At 44.2% G+C, this 21,313-nt stretch overlaps 1 protein-coding gene across 1 annotated transcript in view; it reads left to right on the top strand.

Moving 5' to 3' along the window:
* The window catches only part of LOC121864737 (endoglucanase E-4-like), a 34,917-nt gene that overhangs the window by 4,276 nt on the left and 9,328 nt on the right, over window positions 1-21,313 (top strand). The window contains exons 2-8 of the mRNA XM_042363896.1: window positions 7,877-8,042; window positions 9,247-9,323; window positions 9,818-9,959; window positions 10,092-10,187; window positions 18,625-18,713; window positions 18,915-19,008; window positions 19,320-19,378. Of these exons, the coding sequence (XP_042219830.1) occupies window positions 7,877-8,042; window positions 9,247-9,323; window positions 9,818-9,959; window positions 10,092-10,187; window positions 18,625-18,713; window positions 18,915-19,008; window positions 19,320-19,378 (723 nt within the window). The remainder of the gene's footprint in view (window positions 1-7,876; window positions 8,043-9,246; window positions 9,324-9,817; window positions 9,960-10,091; window positions 10,188-18,624; window positions 18,714-18,914; window positions 19,009-19,319; window positions 19,379-21,313) is intronic.

The raw sequence follows: 21,313 nt of genomic DNA, 5'->3' as shown, positions 1-21,313 counted from the left end.
TCGATGTGCTTCGTTCGGTTACGTAATGATCGAGGGACAGTTGATTCATTAACTTTACAAAAGTATACATCCCCCACTGTCTAACTATCAATTACAACCAATGCCATATACTGTTACGCCGTCTCTTCATGCCCAATATCCAAGGTTCTAGGCGTAAGCCAAACAAAAATAAGTAGTAAAATAAAAGGAATAAAAATAAATAAAGTAAACCTTTGAAATTTAAATAAATTAAATATTAATACAACAAGAGCCTCGCAGGCTAATCTCTAACAAATTGATTCACCATCAGAAACTTTGAAGACACAAATATATGGCCTTTTCCCCCAGTGCGACCCGCCGGTGCGTCGTTTAACGATGACAGATGGTCGTTAGAGAACAAAGATACTTGTACAATACTAAATGAAGAAATAAGATGAGGCTTGAACAAATAATAACAGTTAAAACCTTAACAGCACAGGGTAAGGTGACTAGATTATATAATAGTAAATATAACACATCATTACAAGAATAATGTGGAACAACATGGAAGCATGTTATATACAATAAAAATGAAAAAAATACTGACACGGTTCGTAACAATTTCCCCCCATAAATAAAATTTTGCTTGCACAAATTTTGATATAACTTATAAGTGTTCATTCTGTGGGTCTAGATAACAGATCACTAGCATCACGGGCTAACACGCAAGGCTTAGAAAAATTAGGGACTCTTAAATAGGATATGAGCATAATACATTTTTCAAGTTTTGAAAGAATCCTGACACCCTAAGTCAATATAAAATATTGCCCTTCTTCAACAAATCAGTAAGAGGTAGTACCAACTCGGCAAAATTACAAATATATCTCCGTAATAGCTCCACTGGCAAATATCTGACGGACTTGTCGTTTGTTTCATGGAACAGGCGTCTGAGAAGTAGTGTCACACCAGCAATGGGAGAATCAAGTTTCCCAGCAATTACATGTCTCAGATACAAAAGTTGAGGCGCAAACAAATTCTGACTTAGCAAAGTTTATAACAAGTCCTACATTTTCTAACTCAATTGAAGAGACTGTCCTGGCTGACAAATGGTCTGCCCAAGTGTTAGAATAAATTACATCATCATCTAAATATACTACACAACCAGGCCTATTGGCGTGACATGAACATCCAGCCTTTGAAAGGTAGCAGGGGCATTACAAAGCCCGAAAGGCATAACATTAAATTTATAGGTCTTTACCTAATGTCACAAAACTGGATATGTCTTTTAACGACGGGTCAATGGTACTTGCCAAAACCCTTGAAGACAATCAATCTTAGAGGAACTTGGCGTTCCCAATTGCTTTGATGCAGTTGTCGACTCTTGGTAGAGGAAGCTGTCCCTCTGTGACGGCGTTGACTTTGCGGGAAGTCGTGCAGAATCGAAGAGTGCCATCTCTTCGGTACTAGAGTGACCGGTGAGCACCACTCGCTGGTAGGGGAGCCTGTGATAGGCTTAACAGAACCAGCATTAATATCATGCCACGGCAATTAGTACAGCCAGGCTTACTGCAGAGACAAGAGGATGTTGTTGGATGGCGGCCAGCACGTCAGCTCTCTGGTGTCACGGTGAGCCGCTAAGCTTCTCCTGCAACTCCGCAGGTTGGACTGCCAACCCTGACTGATGACAGGGGCGGTGGACTGCCCTTCTTTTCCTTACCGTCTTCAAGAAGGTATCAACAACACACGCAGGAACTGGATCATCAGCAACAAATAGGTGCTGGGCAGTGCAATAGTACAGCTTGATGGTGATGACGTGACCATAAGCGCAGCCAGTCGGCGCCTGTCGAATTAGAATAATATAATTCGTAGGGCTTACCTTATTCACCCTCCTATACACTGAACCCATGGGCAACTGTCATGTCTCGGCTAAAGATAATTACCTGATCTCCTATCTGGAACTCTCTCTGTGTCTGCTTGCCTCGTCATGCCTGTAATTGGTCTGATGCAAAGGCTCCAGCATCAAACTACAACATCCTACTATTAATGTTCTCTTCACTGCTACCTAGCAATCTATCTCTAGTTATGTGCAAGGACATCTTCTTGATGGTGAACGGTAGTACAGAAACAAGTAGATGTTGGAGACATTAAACTTTCCTAAGGATACATCATGCAGAAGTACCAGTGGAAGTATCAATGACTGTAAATAAATATTAAAACCCACTGGAAGTTTTAGGCAGAGGGCCTACAATGTCACGCTGTACTGTTGTAAAGGGCTCAGGTACTCTTACAAGAGGAAAAGGTGGAATAGTCTGATTGGCTTTGCCTACCTTTTGACAAAAATGACAGTACTTACAATATTTAGTGACATCTCTCCTCATACCTGGCCAATAGAACTTCCTGGCCAGCCTGTTGAACGTCTTTCGGACACCTTGATGTCCAGAAAAGCGACCGTCATGGGCCAGAGCTAGAACATGTTGTCTGTAAGTGTGTGGGAGAACTATTTGAGTGACAGACGCCCAGTCCGCGTCTTCCTCTGACATAGTCGGTGGGAGCCAGCGACGGCACAAAACACCGTCTTGACTGAAATATCTCGTGGTAGGGCCTGAATCATTGGCAGAATCGGACACCTGGTCAAACAAGAGCCGTAATGAATCGTCTTGCTCCTGCGCAGCTATAAAAACAACTCTCCCGGTCACAGCATTAACTGCGGAAGAAATGTCTTGGGAAGCAATTGGGTTAGCAAAAAGTCCATCTAAGGAAAGTGAATCATCTACAACAAGAGTTACATTATCATCATTAGTCAATGACATAGAACGAGTCACAGCACACAAAGGGAAAACACTGGGCATATCATCTTCAAGCTGTTGCAGCAAATCATTACCGAGTATGAGGTCCACCCTAGCAACAGGCAGCTCGTGCACGCAAGCTACGTTAGCTATCCCTGAAAAACAAGGAGACTTGACACGTACTAAAACCAAAGGAGCTACACCTTGACCCCAAAGGGAGCCCAAAACGACGCATTTGTCAGTCTTCCTCGCCGCAACAACACCCTCTTTAATGAGAGTTTGGAGACAACCCGAGTCTCTCAAAAGAGTGACTGGTGTTTCGACACCATCAACTTCTACCGTGCCTTGTGACAAAAAGGGACGAAAGGTACCAACGTCTGGGTCCTTCGCAAAACTCTCCTGGAAAAGATCAAAGTCTCGTGAGGCGAGAACCGAAACTGCACTCTCTCGTGCTTCACATTTTGTGGAAATCAACCCTATTGGCAAGCTGTCAGCCTTACTCAAACCAGCCATCACTCCGACTGGTGACGTATTAGTCCCTTCAGTAATAATCATAGCTGGTTTGCCCGTATTTAGCTGCAGCCTCGTCCAACAAAACTCTGCTTTATGACCTGGCTTTCCATAGTAACTACAAGCGTATGTAGAAAATTTGGACGCCCCATTAGGTGGCGAACGCGTCCAGCTCCTCCTGTCACGCACAAAATTACTATTGTTAGTATTCCCATGTCTCGCTCTATGGAGAGAGGGATTAAAAGTCCTTTGAATCTGTGGGGCATAACATCATTGTTAGTCCTGCCATGCCTCAAAACATATCCATCAGCATGCTTAGCAGCCTCTTCGATAGTACTAAATTCCCTATCTAACAAGTATAAGGTAACCTCTTCGTTGATGATTCTCAAAAATTCCTCTGTGAGCATTAACTCAATCAGGGAGTCAAAATCACTCACTTCCTTAGAGTGTAACCACTTTGAGAATACCTCTCTTTTACTCCTAGCAAATTCAAGGTGAGTCTGCTCTGCCTTCTTACGGAGTCCACGAAAGCGTTGTCTGTACGCTTCAGGAACAAGGGCATAAGCTTTTAAAACTTCCTCCTTAATACATAAATAATCCTTAGCGTCACTGTCTGTAAGAGACGAAAAAACACACAGAGCCTTACCTGCAAACGCTTGTTGAAGCAAAATGGGCCAAAACTCTATAGGCCACTTTAATGTGGCAGCAAGTTTTTCGAAAGCAATGGAAAACTCATCAACTGTTTCCTCTGAAAACGTGGGCATTAGCCTAGCAGCAAGTGCTGGATCAAAATGAGAAAAACTAGATCTGGGGGTGAGGCCATCGGTGTTAGGAACTTGTTTTAAAAGGGCTAAAAATCCTTTCATTCCTCTCAAACCCGACAAGTTCCTACACTTAAGAATATTTTGACTCTGCCCTATCGTAATGAATTTGTCCCGTTAGTTCGGTCCCTCAAGCTTCTAAATATTAATGTTGTTTTCAAGTATGACTCAACCATTACCAATATGTTAATAAGGAATAGCCCAAGTTTGAATGTAAATGGAAGTGTTTATTGTATTCCATGTAGCAAATGTAATTGTAATTATGTAGGTCAGACAGGAAAAACACTGCAGCTCAGAATCAAACAACATAAGTATAATATCAGAACTGCATCTGAAAGCAGTGCCTTGTTTGTTCATGTTAGGAATAATAATCACCCCATTGCTTGGGAAAAAAGCTTAGAAGTATTCAAATCATCTTGTGTCACAGAAAGACTTCTGGTTGAAGCTAGTTTGATTAAGGAATTAAAATCAATAAACCTTAGTGATGGTCAGTTCAAAACTGATAATATGTTACATAAATTTATTTGTCAGTGGCCCAAGGTTAAAAATGCTTTGAAAACCTTTGATCTAGATGTATGATAGTTATTTTGTGGGTCCCTTTTTTCTGACCTGACCTGGCTAGTCACGTCACCACCCTTCTCTTAAGCTCCTCTACCTGTGTGTTGGTGTGGGGATTAGTGGATGTCATCATTATGACCTGACCTCATGTTTTTAGGTCACCCTGTATATTCAAGCCTCTCTCTGTCCATGTAATCCAGTTGCCTCTGAAGATGTCTTGAATAAAGATGAAAGCTAAGGTACTCCGTTGTTTCCATTTTCCCGTGTGAATTTATCAAGATATATATATATATATATATATATATATATATATATATATATATATATATATATATATATATATATATATATATATATAATTTAAAACCACACACTTGTACGTCACCGGGGTAGGAATGAAGAAACAACGGCTAAACATGACGCGGAATATTTTCCCTGGGTAAGTAGGGAAAGGAGGAAGATATCGATTGTAAATCGAAATTCCATAAATTTACAATGATATTCTTAATTTCGAAACATATATAATTAATACTCTTCATAATGAAGGCAATACTTAAGACATAAAGTATCAGAATTTTAGACCAGAATTAATAGTACAGCGACATTGCCGAACAATTGTGCATTTTATAATAAAAGCATTAACTTTGGCACAGATATAGAGTAATACATGGTGAATATTTTCAGATATGGAACCACTAGAAACTCAACCTCTGTGGGCGCCATATTGAATTTCAAGGTGGCCGCCGTTCAGGATACGCTAAACTATGTATTTCATTCCAATGCATCAATATACATAATCCAGGTTACGAAAATCATTTGTGATAGTTTTCGAAGTTTATTACAATGAAAAAGACAAGTAAAAGCATTACACTGGAAAATTAACATACAAATTTTCCGAACTCCCAAAACTTAAAAAAAAATTCTGAACATTCGGCTATTGGGGCCAAATCTCTGTAGATATTTGGTCTTAACAGCCACCTTAACATGCACAAAGTCCAGTGTATTTAAGTGCAGATTTTTTGCACCTTCACTTCCCACCGCAGTGTTTTCTGCAACCGCAAGAGATGAGCTCGTGGCATGACTTTGACACTTCAGAGAGTGTGGTCCAGAGTGGTTCCAGCTCATCACCCGACTTCATCCAACCCCAGTCACATGGTGATGGCAGACTGATAAACGCTATTGAGGCCTGTCCTCAGATATGTCCAGCCTGATAAGCAGCTCTCTTTATGTGCTGCTCCAGAGCTGCTCGTGTTGGTGGGAGATCCTCCAGTGATCTTGATTTTCTTGAAAACAGTTTCTTTCTCAGCACGTTCACGTCACAGCATGTGCTCGTACTGTCATAGAGCAGCACGATGAATCTCTTCAGTGTCGACAGGACACCATCAGGCAGCTCACTTAGGGAGGAAGCCAGACTGAGGAAGGTGGTTGTTACTTCCGGAAATGCATTCCATGTGGCCCAGGCTGTCTTCTTGCTATGACCTGCAAAGGCAGATACCGTGTCGCAGCCCGTTATTGCGTGAAATACTGGAAGAGCTCTCGACTTCTCAGGTCCCAGGGCCTTTGCAATCTGATGTGCTGCTATGTAACGTCGATTCTTTCCTGTGCCAAAAGCAAGACATAGTTCATCTAGTACCTCACTCCGTTCATTCGCTAGAGCAACTGCAAGGATGGCAACATCTGTATCGACGGTACGAATGAGTATTCGCCGATGACCACATTCCAAGGCATCAACTGCATGAACCATCATCCTAGTGTCGGCCTCTTCGTGGTTGCATGGTGCCAAGTTGGCAGTGTACTTCCGGGGTGGAACAGTGAGTACCTGTTTCTTGTCTGTGACAACCAGCTGTTTACTTTCTTTGACAACCAACTGCATAGCCTGTTCTGACTGGAAACTGAAGAGTTCCTCTTTGTTGTCACTGTTGCGGAGAAAGTTTTGCCAGTTGCTAGGTAGAGGACCAGAGGCAGTGACGCGTCTTCGAATGCCCTTGCCACGGTTACATCTTACTGTTGCTTTTAGACTCCCAGATTTCGGGTAGCAATCCCATACCAGGTCAAGTCGAGATCGATATTCGAGCTGTGATTCAATATAGGGAATGAATACAACTGTGCTGTATTCTTGAAATGTCCTTCTGCCTCCTGGCTTCAACATTTCTACAATGGCAGGTCCATCGAGTATAATTGAGGTGACATGTGGGGCGTCAGTGATCTTGTCAGCAAGCTGTTCAAGGGGTGTGAGTAAGTCGGTCTTCTTGCTGAAGCGGAGTTTCCCATTACTGGAGAGTGCTGGTGGATAGGCCCGGTTTTCATGCTTGAAGAATTCGTCCAAATCACCCTCTCTTGTTTGACAGGCTATGTAGAGCCTGGAGAAGAGTCCACAGTCGTCTTTTGCGAAGGCTAGTTGCTGCTTACTCCTAGTTGGAGACTTGGATTTCATAGAAGTGAATAGTGTTAGCTTGTAGAGCTTGTAGAGTGTCACCCAATAGGCTTAGACTTGTCTTCAAGGCGTTCTCTTACATATGAATGGAATTGTTCTCGTCCAAGCTTGACAACATTTTGCACACTCTTCACGGCTTCTGGACACAAGATTTCCTTTGTATGAAGAACCATTATGTCAGCAATTTCTTCCCATTTCTTCCATGACAAGTGCAAGTGCTTTCACATCCTGAAGAAACTTGTCCTGCGTCGTGTTGGTTTGCTCATGATGGTAGAAGTTAGCCTTGGTTTGCTCAGCTTTCTGCGATGATTCAAATTCAGCCAGTTAACGTATTATGGGTTCATCGAATGCCTCTGAACCCCTTTTTCTTTCTTCCTATAGCCTATTATTTCCCTATGCTTCGCAGTATTAGACGGTCTCACAGGACTAAAACAGTAACGTGGTGAAACCTGAATTTTTTTCCTGGATCCGCCCCTGATTTATAGCGGCCATTCAAATCCAGTATCGAGTGGTTCCATATCTGAAAATGTTCATATACCATTACTGCATCGCTGTGCCAAATTTGGTTTTTTCATCATTAAATGCACAATTGTTGTGAAAATATTAGCTATGCCGCTCCACTATAACATCTGAGAAGTTTTTCAGAGAACAGGTGTTTTAGAATAAAACATATATGACGGTGTTGCAAGTGTTCACAGGTCGAACACGTGTAGTTAAGTTACTGTATAAAAGGAAGATATAATATAGAATTTAGTATATTGTGAACTCATAAAAATACTTATAAAATCTGACGTGTTGGTTGTCGACAGTTTTATCAGGGGTCAGTGACCAAGCATGACGACACACACTTTACCCTCATCGGCGACTCCATCAACGTGAATAAAGGTGATGAGATCTCGTTCACCTTCCAAATCCACTACTCTGGTGTGGAGCCTCTCGTTGTCAGCGAGACAGTGAACGGTGTACAGATCTGTGGTAAGTGCCTTATTCCTTACACTTGTACTTTAATATCAATACTCATAGGAAATATTAAAATAAAATTAATAAAGACCTTCAAACAATAGGGACAAGAAAATATATAATTATTGATTAACAAGTGTATGATTCATGAGTTTAAACTATCAAAGTGGGTCATATTTCAAAATGGCACTGCATGTTGATGAGTTGTGCTGCCGCTTGTCAATAGAAAGCGCTGTGGCAAGTAACTTTAGGTAATCTTAGTGTTATCTTAGATCAGTCGAACAAAACGTAATTTTTAGTGAACATCACTTTAACCGGTAACTGCGCGGGTCTAAAAGAGTTTTTGTGCAAGTCAATTTGAGGGTAATGAGGCTCAGTTTAATTGATCATGAAAAATAACATATATAACAACAAGAAAAAGTAAAGGGGATTATTCTGTTTAACATGTGTTGCAATGAACAGATTCAAGGTGAAAAGAGGAGATTTAAGAAAGGGCGAGGAGCTGAAACTGTATATAAGCTTAAGACTGGACAGGCACTGGGAGAAGAGGGACACTAAAAATGAAGAGGAATTGTGAAGATGCAGCACATATTGGGCAGAGAGAGAAAGAGAGAGAGTCTATTCAAGTGGTTGGACATGCTGAGAAAATGAAAACTGAAATATTGGTAAAGAATGTACACGTCAGAGTTGATGGTAGGAAGAAGAGGGAAGGACCAGAGGGAGATGAAAGGATGGGACATAAAATGCACTAGAAGTGCAGGATATAAACGTTCACAAGGCAGCAGGATGTGAGACAGATGTGCATTAATTACAGCAGCTAGCACGAATGAAGGAAAATGTTTCTGTTATATATTCTTGATTCTTACCACCCTGCTATAATATCGGAAAATGCTTGAAAGAGCATTTTATATATATATATATATATATATATATATATATATATATATATATATATATATATATATATATATATATATATATATATATATATATATATATATATATGCAAGTAAATCACTGTAGGTGAGTATTGTATTCTACAGGTGAGAAAGCTTGGGAACTTATATATATATATATATATATATATATATATATATATATATATATATATATATATATATATATATATATATATATATATATATATATATATATATATATATATATATATATATTTCTCCATCTGATGGTCAACCCTTCTCCTTCCTCACTCCCACAGACGCGGTCTTCACTACACCTAAGCCCCTGGAAAACCCTTGTGATGAAACTGACCTGACGCCCTACGACTACAGCCAGGTCAGCCCCTCTTTAACAAAACATCTTTTGGGAGCTTTGTAGCAGTATTGTTTATCTTGTAGTTTGTCAGCACTCTTCAGACAACAAGTAATATGCAGTAAAATAAAAATAAAATATCTACATTTAACTATATTACCACATTATATGTCTGAGAGAAAAAGCCATATCAACCTCATTTTTTCCTGTCTTCATCCGATAATATAATTTTCTTCTCCTACCTCAGTTACAGTACCAGTCCCCAGCTTTTACTATTTGCCTTCAAACTTCTCTGATTGGCCTTCTTCCTTTACAATCCGCTCCTCACTTCACAATTTATGTTTCATGCTTGTCACTTGGTATGCGCTGTTCATGTCAATTGCCTCATTTCCATTACCTTTCGCTTTACTCCTCCTTAATCAGCTCCTAATCTATCGTCCCTTAAATCTCACCATACGATCAAATCTTTCACTCCTTACACCTCACACAGTGAAACACCTCTCATCCTTCACCCTCAGGTACTGTGCATGTCGTACGTGTTCTACGAGGCCCAACGGTCAGGTCCTCTGCCTGCAGATCAGCGCGTCACCTGGCGAGGTGACTCTGCTCTTGACGACGGCTCTGACAACGGCGTAGACCTTGCTGGCGGCTATTACGACGGTAACGAGAGAGAGAGAGAGAGAGAGAGAGAGAGAGAGAGAGAGAGAGAGAGAGAGAGAGAGAGAGAGAGAGAGAGAATACATACTAAAACAAGAAATATCAACAATTTGTCTATAACTTCTCTTGGTACAGCTGGTGACCACGTGAAGTTCGGATTCCCGATGGCCTTCACCGCCACCATGCTGGCGTGGGGCCTCATTGACTTCGCCGACGGACATGAGACTGCAGGTGAGTCCCACTATCTACTTCTTACACGTTCTGAGGATGATATGAGCCCATGTTTATTTCCTAATAATAAATTCAACTGTAAGAACCGAATACGTACACGACTTTTAGTGAGTACAATCTTTAGGATATACTAAGTCTCACACTAAAACACCCAAAGAACAAACTCATGACCCTAGTGTGTCTCCAAGGTACAGTGTTGTGAAAGACTCATGATCCTAGTATGTCTTTCGAAGAGAGTGTTGTGAGAGACTCATGACCCTAGTGTGTCTCCAAGGGACAGTGGTGTGAATTGAATTTGAATTTTGCCGCGGACAGAAGCTAGTTTATTGTGCACCCCATAATCATCCTATGAGCGGTGGCGCCAATAGGATTACAGGGTAGTGGCCACAGAGGGTGTTTATCGTACCTCAGTGATTTTAAAATTATAGCATTGAATGTTACAAAGTATTACCAGTACAATGTTTGTTTAAGTCGGTACATAGAATTTTGATTAGGTGACCAATATATTGACTAGTACCTGTTTCCACTTGTCTGCTGACTTAAATTTCATCAGCAAGTTCTTTTCTAATTACAGTTTTTAAGGTTCTGTATGACAGTCCTTGATTATATTCAACATTGTCATTGCTGGACGTGAGTTTAGCTTAGGCATCAATTCTATCATGTTCACTAATCCCTATGTGAGAGTATATCCACAGCAGCTTGATCCTGATACCCCTGTCAACTTGACACATATACTTGTGTCTGGCTTCAGAGTCAATCTGAGTTTAGGGTATCAAGAGCAGGTAGTGAGTATAAGGAGTCAGTGATGATGAGAATGTCAGTGGCAGTGTCTTCAATAAGTTTCACGGCTGTGAGTATGGCAAATAGTTCAGTTTGCAGAGTGGATGCCCAGGTACTAAATCCATCTCCTTTCTCTATTACATTACCGCTAGGCTGAGTCACAATGACAGCACTTTCAGCCCTCCTACAGACAGTGTTAGGAGAGCCGTCAGTGTAGATGGTCTGTTTGATGTTATTTTCAGTCTGTAGGTTATGTATGTGTTCAAGAGCTTTCACTTTGGCAGTGTGTTGGAGATAAGGATTATGTGTGGTCAATCGCTTTGGCGGGTACTTGGGTGTTGTGATGTCAAACGGAACTGTCCGCCAGGGTGGCAGGAAGCACTGCTGTGTCTCAGCTTTCTACGGATACTCAAATGTGTAGTTGTAGCTTGGATCCATTTAGATTCACCAGTTTCATGACTCAAATATTTTAGCAGTTTCTTTGAAGCAATGTTATCTGGATCACCACGTAAAAGCCTAGTTCCTTCCTCATATTATGTACAGTACTTTGGCGCTTATGGGACAACCTAAAATAAATTTAAGGGCGTAATTTTGCATTTCATCGAGCTTGACAATGCCTTTCCCGTCACGAAAGACCAGGGCTGGTGAGTGGTAATCTATCAGAGATCTTATGCAGCCTAGGTACATTGTTTTGACAATTCTGATATTAGCGCCATAATGTGGGCTGTATCCCGCTACACATTTAAGGGGCTTTAACCTATCAGTACAGTTGCGGGTTAGCTGTTGTATAGCAGCTGAGATACAGAGGAAAGGGACACAGAGATATTTAAAAGAGGAGACATAGTCGAGAACGCGCATGTGTGCCGTGGGTGTCAACAAAGGCTGTAAGAGATTGCTCTTTAAAAGTCGTATTTCTGACGAATTCAGCGAGTCTACTAATCCCAGTATGTGCAGAGAACTATAGTAAGACCCAGTTATCAGCACAGTGGCATCTATTTTTTTTTTTACTTTTGGACTTTGTCATTTTTGTTTGATAAAAACATCTGGTCCTATCACCCGGTCCCTCTGGTAGAAGATTTTCAAGTTTGCGCATGCGCAATGTAAAGTGTGACGTAGCAGTGACGTCTTTACCACTCCACCTCAAACAAGCCAAGCTATCTACCTGACTGCAATGTTGCCAACGTGCCCCATGCCCGCCGTTAAACGCTCCCGTTCGTTGGAGACGGCGGCAGTAGGTGACAGTGATGCTGACGACTTTCATCTTGAAGACAAGTCTAAGAAGCAGAAACCTCAGAAGTCAGGGTCTCTAGCAGGGGTAACGACTCCCTCTCGCAGCCCGTCTGGGGTTGTAGAGGGTGACCTCCTTCTGCCGTCGGGGTCCCCAAGTGAGCTTACATGTGGCTCAATGACCGACCATCCGCCGACGATGGACATTGGGGATTCTCTTCGACTCCCTGCCCCGTCGCGCCTTCGTCGTCTCTCCTTTCCTTGGAACTTGCCTCTGGGCACACGGACGACCTGGTTCTTTCGTCACTGCTCTCCACTTCAGGACTCAACACAAATGGTGTGGGTTTTCCTGCTCCCCAGGGGGAGGTGATGCTGAAGTTCACCACCATCACCCCAGAAACTCGTCGTACCCTGGGTGATCCATATCGACGATCTTCGCCCTCTTCTCCCACAACTACTCGACATGGAGTGCCGCTTCAACTCGGTCTCCAAACGTCCATCCAACAAACTCATCGGCTGGTGGGTGGGCCCCCTCCCCCCGAAGGTGAATGTAGGACCGATTCACAACTGTCCTCTCGATCGATTTATCGGAACCCCGAATACCTGTGGTCGTTGCCACTCATGAAAACACCGCACCTGGGAGTGCACGAGGATGGTCGCCTGCGGTTTCTGTGCAGGTCTTCACGATACAATGAAATAGAAATCGAAAATGCAGAACAAAATCCCAGTTGTTTCACGGTGTGTCAACTGCCATGGCAGTCACCACGCCTGGAATGCCAACTGCCCATAGCGTCCTGGCACTCGCCCAGGGAAGACGTACCTTGTTCCACCGCCCTCGTCTCTGACGAAGCCCCTGTCAACCAAACCTCACTCCTATCTACCACCGCCTCTTCCATCCACCAAGGATTTTCCATTGATCTCCTCTCCTCTACTATCCCCCCCTCTCATCCCTACCATCCATCCTTTCTCCCCTTCCTCCCTCGCCCTACCGTTCTTAGAACAAGGTCATTGCCGGCCCTGCCACACAGTCACCACCGCCTCCTGCCCACCCGGAACCCCGCTGTCTTTCACCAGCACAACCACCTCTTGCTCACCTGAGCCCTCACCTTTTCTCCCCGACACCACCACCTCCTGCCCAGTCGGGCCCTCGCCAATCCTCGCCGCCACCTCCAGCTCCTGCACAGGTACACCAAGTTGGTTTCATGGAAACAATCACTCTCCGTCTGGATCGCCACTCCAAGCAAGTCAACCTCCTCTCTGCCCAACTAAACTCGTTTGTGAAGACAATTGCTACATTGCAGAGGCAATAACAACTCATTCTGGACCCCCTGACCCACCAGGGGCGCACTTTACAAGCCCTGGTGACCCGCCTCCTTCCTTCTCCCGAGATGGAGGATCCATCCCTCGCTTTCCCACTCCTCCCTCTCCAATATCCTCAACAGACTTTGGTACCTCCTCCGGAGCCCTGTCTATCCCCACCGACTCTTCATCTCACACCGGAGGTCGTTCCCTCCTCTTCTTACAATGGAACATCTTGGGACTTAGACCAGTTTGTGCTCTCCCATCAAGTAGATATCGCTTTACTTCAGGAAGCCATCACAGACGATGTTACTCCACTCCGCCTCTCTGGCTATACTGTTTAGACCCTGCCTCGGTACCGTGGGCAGGCTCGTGGCCCCTCACCCTTGTGCGTAACACCATTGCATCTGTTCGTCTCCCTTCACCTGACTCACTTGGACCCCAGTCTGAATTATTTTCTGTCTACTATACTCTTGGTGACCCTTCGTGAAGCCAATGATCATTTCAAGAGTGATTCTCTGGACTCCCAGGTTCTTCACGACTTCCATGACCTCACGACCTCCACTATAGTTCTTGGCGGCTTTAATGCCCGCCATCCCACTCTTACTCCAGATTATCCCACTCCGTGTACCCTTAACGGATCACATCTCTCACAGTTTCTTAATGGAAATGATGATGTTCGCTTTCTTTGTCCTGACGATCCTACTCGCCTCCCCCATAGTTTCCTTGATGTTGGCTTACTATTGAACGGTCATACCTCCTTTCATCCTACCGTCTGCACCGAGCCTGCTCTGTATAGTAACCATCTTGCCGTTACTACCCATCTCAGGCTCTCCTTCTCTGCCCCTACATCAGCTCCTTATCGATCCCCTCGCCTTCGTCTAACACAAGATGCTGTTCCTTCCTTTATCCAATACCTTTCTACCTGGGCGGATTCTTATGTCGTCCCTCAGTCCCTTGACTCTTACAGCGCTGATTTTGTTAATGCCGTGTATAACTCTTTCAATCGCGCTGTCCCTCCAGGCCCTCCCTTTTACCCCAGAAGTGACACCAACTACTGGTATCGTATCCCTGCCATGAGACATCTCCGGCAGGTAACCCGTGATCTACACTCTGCCATACGGAGGTCTCGCTCTCCAGAGGACTGGGAAGATTTAAAAAACTGGTGCTCCCTTGTAACTCAGGAGAGTCTTCCGATTTGTGAGGCTGACTGGCTATCCTTCACCGGGTCTCTATCGTTCCAGTCGTCACCCTCCTACGTATGGAATCGGATTAATGCTATACGGGGTACCCGACGGAGGCCTCCAACCCACCCTGACCCCGCCTCCCTTGCCTGCTCCTTAATGGAGGACTGGACACGAGCTTCCTCCCCTAAGGCACTTCCAGATTCGATGCAGGACGCAGTGCAGGCTCACATCGATGCGTCTGAGCCTGTTGTTCGCGTTGCTCTTACTTCCGTTGCCCTCACTGATCATCCCATCACACAGTTCTAGCTTGACAGTGCTCGTCGCTCTGGAAAGACACCTCTCCTGGGTATGATCAGATAACCCACTCCGTCCTCAACGCCTGTACTAATATTCCTAACGGCCCCTTGCTCGCTCTCTACAATATGTCTTATGAACTTGGGGTTCTCCCGTCTAACTGGAAAAATGCCACTATTATTCCCATCCCTAAGCCGGGAGATCCTGGGAAATATCGACCTATTAGTCTTACCTCCTGTGTTTGCCTTCTTCACACCATAGGCGGCTTCCACAACTCCCTCAATGGTTTCATACAACATCGCAGCACAGCACACTCCATTGCTTCCTTTTATTGCAATCAGACTGCCCGCGTCTCCGTCTTCCCTGATATCAAGAAAGCCTTTGATACAGCTCAGCCTGCCCTCATTTTAGCTGAACTTGCACGATTAGGGGTTAAAAGGAGACTTCTTCGATGGATCGCCTGTTACCTCACTGGACGTCAGGCCCGGGTTTGCGTTGAAGTCTTTATATCCCCTGTTCAAAAAATGAACCTCGGCACCCTTCAAGGTGGAGTCCTGAGTCCCACCTTGTTTAACACTCTCATGCACTCCATTGCATCTCTCCCGTGGCCAACAGAAGTTGTCCACTCAGGATACGCCGATGATGTCTTCCTCCAAGCTCCTGACTACCTCAGCATGCAGGAAGCCCCTTATCGGGTCTCCAGAGAGTGTGATTCACTTGGTTTCCGTCTTTCAATTGCGAAAACAAAAGCCATGTGGCACGGTCGTGTTGTACCCCCCCCCCTTCTCTTATCAGGAACGCCCTTGGACTGGGTTAATGAGACAAAATACCTGGGTGTATATGTAACTCGCACACGTTGTCAGATCCCTGAAGTCCGCTATCTTCGAGACATATGCTTTCGGCCTCTCTACCATGTGCAGGGGTTCCCTTGATGCAACCATCCAGTACTTCTTACCATGTACAAGTCCTTTGTCCGTTCCTGTGTCGACTACGCCGCCCCTGCCCTCATCAACATTAGTCGGACTGCTGTCAACCGTCTCGAAGTTATCAAGAGGAAAGCTACTCGTATCATCCCTGGGGCCCCTCAGTGGACACGCTCTACTTCTATAGATACCGAACTTGATCTCCCCCCCCCCCCTTACAAGATCGGGGCCAGGAGTTTTACCTTAAAACTACCGTTTCCATTCTACGGGAACCTCGGGGCAACTATGTCCAAGCCAACTTGACTCTGCTGTCCGAGACCGACCTCCATCTAGAAGACAGTGACGAGGGTCACTCATCCGAGCCCTTCAGGAACACGATCTCTTGCCTGATATTGTTGTCATCCCTGCTGTTGGTTCGTCTCCTTCTCCCTGGCTGGATTTTCAACCTGAAGTGATTGCCCTCGGTGGACCGCTCCCGAAATCCCATGTGAACCCTGTTATTCTCTGCAAATACCACCTCTCCAGGATCGCCCACTAGTCCCCAGGTAGGGTCGTCCTCTACACTGATGGCTCTGTTCATCCCGCTACAGGTAGGGCCGGAGCTGGTATCTACATCTCCCGTCCTGATGCCCCTGAGCCTATCAAACTTTCTTTCAGAGTTTCTGACGGGGCATCCTCCACTCAGGCTGAACTAATAGCCCTCCTTGCTGCCCTTCTCATTGAGGAAGAAGCCAGTGGTTTCTGCCCCTTGCTTGTCGTCTGCGCTTCCAGGTCGCATTTGGATCGCATTTGGATCAGGGGAAAATAAGGACCTCATCCTCCGAATACGAGGGTTAACATCCACACTTCAGGATGCAGGCCGTCCTGTGACATTCCTATGGATACCCAGCCATGTCGGTATCTTGGGGAATGAGGCAGCAGATGACCTTGCCAAGACTGGCTGTAACTAGGCCACACCTGACTACGTTGTTACTCGAACACTTTTACAGCTTCTGAACCCAAATTCGCCGCAAACAGAGAGAAGCTCGGGAAGCAGCCATCTCCCTGGACTCCCCGCCCACCTGGTACGATGTCCTCCGTAAACTTCCTGTCTATGGGAAAGGGTCGCGGAAAATGGACGTGATTGCTGCCTGTATCATCACTGGGTATGACTTTGCTTGGGAGATAGGTCCCGCATCCCTTGAGAAACGCTCTTGTGCATTATGCAGAAGAACCGACAGCCGCACCCTTGTCCACTACCTCCTAAGATGTCCCCACACACAGCGCTTCCGTGACGCCTGCTGGACCACCACTCCACGACCCCCCTGACGGAGACACGATGATCCTCCCCATACTGGCTAGATATTATATGAATAATATTGATGATGTGTTAAAGGAATATCCTTCCTTCCTTAGTTTGATTTTACAATCACATGTTTATTAAAATCTTATTACTGTATTACGTTACGGACTCACTAGAGTGTGACTGGTTAAATGTGATCTTATATCATCTAAGTTTTAATCTAAGGTGGATCGTTGTTGCGGACATAGATGAGACGCGGGTTGAGTTGTTGTAGTGAGGGCAGACTCCGTGGCCACCAGGAGTTGTTGGGTAGCCCTCTGTTGATGTATTCCCCGCGTAGGTGGTCTGGGCTGTGAGGGTCGTCCAGGAGCTTGTCCCAAACCTTCCCTGATGGCCTCCTTTTTATTTCCCAGGTGGATGGTTTCCACTGTCTCCTGGAAGGGTGGCGCTTGGCCACTGGCTGACCTCAGGCACTTGTTTTGGAAGCTCTGTAGTTGTTGTAGTCTGGTCTTCCCGAGTGTTACGAGTGGTACGTGTGGGTACTCCAACACAGACTTCACCAGCGCCTTGTACAGGTGGACATGTTTCTTCTCAGGCATCATTTTAAAATGCTTTAATATGGCGGCGGCGACTTTGGCTTTCTTTAGTCTGTCCTTCACGTGGGAAATGATGCCCGTCCGAGAGATGATGAGGCTGAGCAACCTGTCTTGTTTAGAGTACTCACTCTCTTCGTCGTCGATCTTCAATGGCGCCAGCTTGAAATTGGCTATGGGTATGACCTCGAATTTCGTTTTGTGTTTTTTATCTTCCATTTATTTCCATTCCCCGAGATATCCTCTATTGCCCGAGCAGTGAGTCGCGCCATCCTTGTCGTGGACCTTCCTAGACAGGTGACGATCTGTGTCACATCGTCGGCATACATAACATACTCGCTGTCAACGATTGGGGGGTGGCACTCTTCTCCACAATGTTCTTGCATCTTGATTTTGGCTCTGCAGTCCATAATGAAGTTGCGCAGCAGGCGCGTCAGGTTTTCGGGTAGCCCCAATTGTATGATCGTATACTGCAGCCCCGCGTGCCCAACTTTGTCAACCGCCTTGCTGACGTCCCTCCCTCAGCACTACGTTGCACTGCAGGAGGCTAGTCATGGCGTTGGCGATCTGCTCATAAGCCTGTGGTGTAGCAGTGGATGTGCCTCGGTACTGGAGGAGATGATGCACGTCTGCTGGTAACAGCTGGTACTGTCGGTTAGGTGCGGTGGTGCCCTGTAAATCAGGGGTTGTCCCTAGGTGGCTCCCCTATAGCAGTAGAGCTGCCTGACACCTGCCTATATGACCCTGGTGTGTCTCCAAGGGAAAGTATTGTGAAACTCATGATCCTGGTGTATATCCTAGGTTCAGGTTCAGTGTTGTGAGAGACTCATAATCTTGGTGTGCCTCCCACAGGTCAGGCGGAGTACGGTGAGGCAGCGCTCAAGTGGGCCACCGACTACTTCCTCAAGGCTCACACTGACAAAAACGAATTCTATGGTCAGGTCAGTTGGAGAGTTTCTTTATTATGCACAATAATTTTATATCTGTCGGTAATATAGTGATTATAACTGAATAGTAAGCATTTATTTGTAATCTAAGACATTGTGAAAATCGTGATAAACATGTGGATATTCTTGCTAATAACGACTGTAACAAAGATATACAGGACATACACACATGAAACATATTTGTTGAATTTTTAGGTGGGTTCTGGCGACCTTGACCACTCCTACTGGGGACGACCTGAGGACATGACGATGGAGCGACCTTCATATAAGATTGATGAAGCTCACCCAGGTTAGTAAGTCGAGGCGCTGAGAAGTTGTGTCCTGTATGTTCTGTGTTGACGGTCTCCGAGAACTGTATTATAGGGCATGTGAGTCTCACGTTCACACACACACACACACACAATAAAAGTCCTTGTTGAGATGTTGTCGTTACTGCCTGTATGAGTTTCTGGGTTTCAACATTAAAGTATTTTTGTACACATCTCAAGTGGGGCCCATGCACTACTTTTGAATATTACGGAAATATATGTTTCCTGTAGAAATGTTAAATATCTGCCTGACATTATACTCAACTAAGAAGCTCCTGTCTCCTTCCTCCAGGAACTGAGTTGGCCGCTGAGACAGCCGCTGCCCTCGCTGGCGCATCCATGGTCTTCAAGGTAAATTATTTTCTTATTTAGCTTTTGGTCCTGTTTTCCCACCTGCAAAATCTGGTCATCTTGTTTTCTGATGTTCATGGCGGTTCACTTCACTTGTAAATACTTTTCCTCCCACCGAGGAAACTGAAGAGGGTATGGTACATTGTACGATTTTGATGCTTTCTGACTTTTTGGAAAAAAATTTAAATTTTTTTTTATTTTATATCCTTACACCTTGGGAAACAGTACCTGAGTTCGTTCCATTTTTATAGCTCTAAGGCGGCCATCTTGAATTATCACCAATGTAAGTCAGTTTTTGCCATATCTCGAATGTCAAATTAAAAGTAAAAATATATATAATTTTGGGTTGTAGAATCTGCTAAAATGTGTTATAACAATATACAAATAGCACAGTAAAAATGCCTCTATATAGGCTTGCTAGTAGGCTGTTTAAGTTTTTCGAGCTTATAGTGAACTGAAAATTCCTGGCATTCCACATGCCATAAAAGCTTACATTTTCTGATCAAATAGTGGTAACAATAAGCAGTTTCACACAAGTTAAGGTTGCACATATATGCTTTAATACAATTAATATTGAATAAACACGAAAATATTAATGTCTGATATGAATAGTGCTAAGATTTACTGGCAGAAACACTTATACACTCTAATAGAAAATATGAAATATCAAAAGTTACTTTAGCTTTCAGTGTAGAGTAAATAATGTAAACAGTTGCCTTCATTAGATTTTAAGTCGTTTGTTTCCTGTATATCACTTCGGAAGACTTTGTTCTGACAACCCTCCTCACCCTTACAGTTGCACATATCTGTGCAAGGCAGGTTGTTCTGTTTTAAAGTGTTTCTTTTTTATCATTGGCTGATACTGAAGCCGCATTTTACCTTCTCCAGCAAGTGATTCTGAGAGTTTGGGCATCATTTTGCCATTTGATGCTTTTGCCCACCTAGCTGGCAGGGGTCTGGGTCTTTCAGATGGAGCACAATGTCTTGGTACCATATTATGAAAGCTTGCATGTGAACATTAAGAATAATTTGATGTCATGCGCCAGATATTAGTGATTTTTTCAACTCTTAGATCCCCTGTTTGCAACATAAAATGGTTCCATAGACGGGGTGGGTAGTAGCGGTGTTGCCCATCAAAAGGGATCCTACAGGTACCCGTCCGCCATTACCAAAAACATAAAAATGCTATTTCTGTTATTTCCATTTGGGGAATATTTAATTAATCATGTCACAGAAGATTATACCACCAACTTAAAATCCTCCATGCAGTGCAAATCATCACACACACACACACACTCTCTCTCTCTCTCTCTCTCTCTCTCTCTCTCTCTCTCTCTCTCTCTCTCTCTCTCTCTCTCTCTCTCCATTAAGACTCGAGATCTATGCATTATCTGCTGGAGGTTAGGAAAAATTGTGCTAGTATATCACGTTTGGATAACAATGGAACATGTAGATCCAGTCACACGAAACTCTAGCTACCCCTGCACTCGAGGATGGTTGTTCTTCTTTTCCCAAATGTGTCAAATGTGGTGACGGAGATTGATAGAAAACTTTAAATGCCATATTTTTCCCTTGCCACGAATCTGTCTGCAAGTATCACACCCTGTTAATACAATGAAAGCCTGGAAAAACTGCAACGTTTGAAGCACCTTGACACTCATAGGTTGGCTTCAACATGACTTTCCTTTGCCAATCTCCTTCCCAAGTATTAGTGTTGTTTTGTGTCCAACTATCGGATATTTTCTAAGAGCCAATACATTTACATTACTTTTAACATGAAGTCGAGTCACTGTAACCATTGGTGTGTTGAGCTGGAGGGTTTTGTCAGCAAGATACATTGTCAGAGAATCCTTTATGTTATTAGCCAAAGGCATTGTCGGTTTTTTGGATAGGTGTAGAATCTAAAACACGGAACCCACAAGATGCCGTGCCTGG

This window comes from Homarus americanus, unplaced genomic scaffold (genome assembly GCF_018991925.1).
Source record: "Homarus americanus isolate GMGI-L3 unplaced genomic scaffold, GMGI_Hamer_2.0 scaffold59578, whole genome shotgun sequence".
Taxonomy (NCBI): domain Eukaryota; kingdom Metazoa; phylum Arthropoda; class Malacostraca; order Decapoda; family Nephropidae; genus Homarus; species Homarus americanus.
Note: the sequence above shows the minus strand (reverse complement) of the source record. Positions and strands in the feature narration are given on the sequence as shown.